This window comes from Alexandromys fortis, unplaced genomic scaffold (genome assembly GCF_014885135.2).
Source record: "Alexandromys fortis isolate MF-2015 unplaced genomic scaffold, M_Fortis_MF-2015_v1.1 scaffold_31, whole genome shotgun sequence".
Taxonomy (NCBI): Eukaryota; Metazoa; Chordata; class Mammalia; order Rodentia; family Cricetidae; genus Alexandromys; species Alexandromys fortis.
This window is the reverse complement of record NW_026067974.1, coordinates 13,642,238-13,645,133: the sequence shown is the minus strand read 5'-3', so window position 1 is coordinate 13,645,133 and position 2,896 is coordinate 13,642,238. Positions and strand designations below refer to the sequence as shown.

At 55.5% G+C, this 2,896-nt stretch overlaps 1 protein-coding gene across 2 annotated transcripts; it reads right to left on the bottom strand.

Moving 5' to 3' along the window:
* Window positions 1-509: 509 nt before the first annotated feature.
* On the bottom strand, window positions 510-2,684 carry Arl4d (ADP ribosylation factor like GTPase 4D). Of its 2 annotated transcripts, XM_050156528.1 has the most exons (3): window positions 2,528-2,684; window positions 1,046-1,785; window positions 510-767 (listed from the first exon to the last, which is right to left on the bottom strand). In XM_050156528.1, exon 2 carries the CDS (start codon window positions 1,680-1,682, stop codon window positions 1,077-1,079), a length of 606 nt encoding a protein of 201 aa, XP_050012485.1. In that variant the 5' UTR covers window positions 1,683-1,785; window positions 2,528-2,684; the 3' UTR covers window positions 510-767; window positions 1,046-1,076. The 2 variants fall into 2 exon arrangements, with proteins under 2 accessions (XP_050012485.1, XP_050012484.1); XM_050156527.1 differs by having other exon boundaries at window positions 510-1,785.
* Window positions 2,685-2,896: the final 212 nt, after the last annotated feature.

Sequence of the window (2,896 nt, the reverse complement as noted above, 5' to 3'; positions counted from 1 at the left end):
AAGAGTCGTTCCCACAGCTCAAGACTCAGGCTTAGTCACCAGGCCAATGCAGGTCTCCCCAGCACCAGCTGCTGCCAGAGCGCTTCAGTCAGCAGGATTGAGCTCTTGGAGGTGGCGTAAGGCCAGGAACCACTTTCCATTCTTACCACATCCTCCAGCGGGGGACAGATTCAGGATAGCGTGAGGACTAGGGCAGCAGAGATGGTCAGAATGGCTCAAGGGCTAGGGTACTCAGACACCTAAGAGTAGCCAGACCGCCGCAGGTAGATGGAGGAGCAGCTGGTCTCAGAGGCAAGGGTCAGAGAAGGCGAGAAGTCAAAAAACTAGATCCGGCAACCACAGCTTTAAGGGTTTGTACCGGCCATCCCATAAGTACACAATCTAATTTGTCAGTGTTCGTTTTGTTAACTCAGGAGCATTCTCTCTTCCCCTTCCCACTCTCCACGCAAATCCCAAACTCTCCACAGGGCTAGATAAGGCGAGAAGAAACTACCAGATCAAAACAAGAGCCAGAATCATCCAACTTTAATAACTTACAGGCAAATGCTTACAAAAAAAAAAAAAGTAATACGGAGGACACGCAAAGCTTATAAAAACGGGTTTGGGGACTCTACAAACGTGGGGAGGACTCGTGGCTCTTTCACAGACACAATGATTGTGCCCAGAAGAGCAGCTGAGGAGCCCCCGCCCCCAACTGTGGGGAGAGGGAACACGTTCTCCATTCATCCCGAATGCATTCTCTGGGCAACTGTCTGCACACCCTCCCCCTGCAAAAACAAAAATACACATCCAAATAAACGGCTAGGGAAGGACTCGGAGAGAACCAGGGTCGAGGTAGAGTCAGCATATACATTTCCGTTTCCGGTCTTCCAGCCCCTACCCTCTAAGAGGTGAAGGGCAGAGAAGACGCTTCATCTCCCCTCCCCCACGTGGCACCGAAACAGGACCTCCCCCATGCTCCTTCAGTCCCTTGAGGTGGCCAGGTCCGGCACCCACGCTGGCTGGGAGGGCACTGGCCCTGCCTGCCTATCATTTATGCACTGACCCCTAGTAGGTGGGGTAGGGGCAGCCTCGGGTCACCGTCTCTTCTTGCTTGCCCGAGGTGCCTTCTTCCTCTTCAGAATCATCTCGTACAGGCGCTCGAGTCCTGGCTGCAGGCCCAGCCCGTCCACGGCGCTGCAGCCCTGCACGTGGGTGAGCGTGGCGGCTGCCAGCTCCCGGACCGCCAACCTCTTCTCCACCTCAGCCGCACTCAGTGCCCCCGGTTGGTCCTGCTTGTTGGCCAGCACCAGCACCGGCACCCCCTGTTTGTCGGAGGCTTTGCTGATTCGGTGCAGCTCCACCTTGGCCTCCTCTAACCTTTCAGTCTCTGCTGAGTCCACCACAAACACCAGTCCATCTGTCCGGCGGGTGTAGGAGCGCCATAGTGGCCGCAGCTTCTCCTGACCCCCAACATCCCACACTTGGAAAGTAACTCCACGGGACCCCCCCAAGGGCACTCGGATCTTCTCAGTGTTGAAGCCCTTGGTGGGGACACTCTGGACAAACTCCTTGAACTTGAGGCGGTAGAGAAGGGAAGTTTTCCCTGCCGAGTCCAGCCCAATGACCACAACGTGCAGGGCCTGGAAGTGGGGCAAAAAGGATGAGGCTGTGGGTGCCATGTCAGTCAAGTGATTCCCCATGGTGAGCTAAGGGTGCAGGGTGGACCTGAGGAGAAGGCCTGGAGTTCCAGCAGAGGCCAGGAGGAGGAGGCCTTGAAATGGCAGGTAGCACAAACTGGGTTATCTAAACAAGGAAAAGTCAAGAGAGGAAAGAAAAAGTAAGGGTTAGAATAAACACGACTTTACCACTTCTGGACCCTTTCCTAAATCAACATCCCATTATTCTAAAAATCCTCTTTATTAAAACGGATTTTTACGTGTCTCTCTTTTCACCCTAAAAACTATTTTGTGCATGTGTAAGCCACACACAGCTTGAGTGTGGGATTCAGGACCACTTGTTCGTGTATGTGGGTCTCAGGGACCTAATAGGATCCTCGGGCTTCTGGACAGGCGCTTTTAACCACTAAACCATCTCACGTGTCTGCCTCCTTACCCTTTAAAACGAAAAAAGAGGCTACAGGTGTAACACGGACGTTCTCATGCCCCAGGGGCCCTAGAAGAGGCTCTCAGGCCGGAGATAACCTCAGGTATACTAGGATCCTCGAGGGTGCGGGATCTTGCGGGATAGATCCCACGGAAGGTCGTTTTGCTGCAACCTTCTTCCAGCCTGAGGAGTGGAAGCAGACGCTGTGACCTCCATTCCCCAGAGGAGAATCCTCGCAGGAAGGAGGTGGCCGGGTAGTGTGCCCCAAGTAGAAGTCCTGATCCGGGTCCGGCTCCCACACGCCCTCCTCAAACCCACACCGCTGACACGCCCTCGGGGGCCGTGACCGCCATCCCCCCCCCCCCCCCCACGATTCTGCGGTTGCCCTGCCTNCAAGCCGGCGGCTCTGCACCGCCCGGGCACACACCCCCCCTCCCCTTACCTTCGATTAGCCGCGCTCGCCGCCGGCTCCAACGACTCGACACACCAGCACGCCGCGTTTCAGCCACAGCGGACTTTGCAGCGCTGCTGGTCAGGTTGAGCATTAAAAACCCTCTGGTGACGCCAGATGACGCGGACCAATCAGCGTCCCGCAGGCGGAGCTTGAAAGGGAGCCAGCGGGCTCTGCAGCTCGCTCTATCCGGAACCTCCTTATTTAATCTTTTTCTACCTTATTCCAGTATTTGGAACAGAGCCTGGAATTCATCAGGGATGACAGGTGGGAAGGATCGAAGGAACAGGCGTCTCCGCGTCTTACGACAGCAGGAAAAGAGAAGTCTTTACACTAACACCACCCCATCCCTTTCCCGCA

Excerpts from the sequence above, each read along its gene's own strand:
- Arl4d (XM_050156527.1), bottom strand. The coding sequence starts at position 1,682 with ATGGGGAATCACTTGACTGACATGGCACCCACAGCCTCATCCTTTTTG.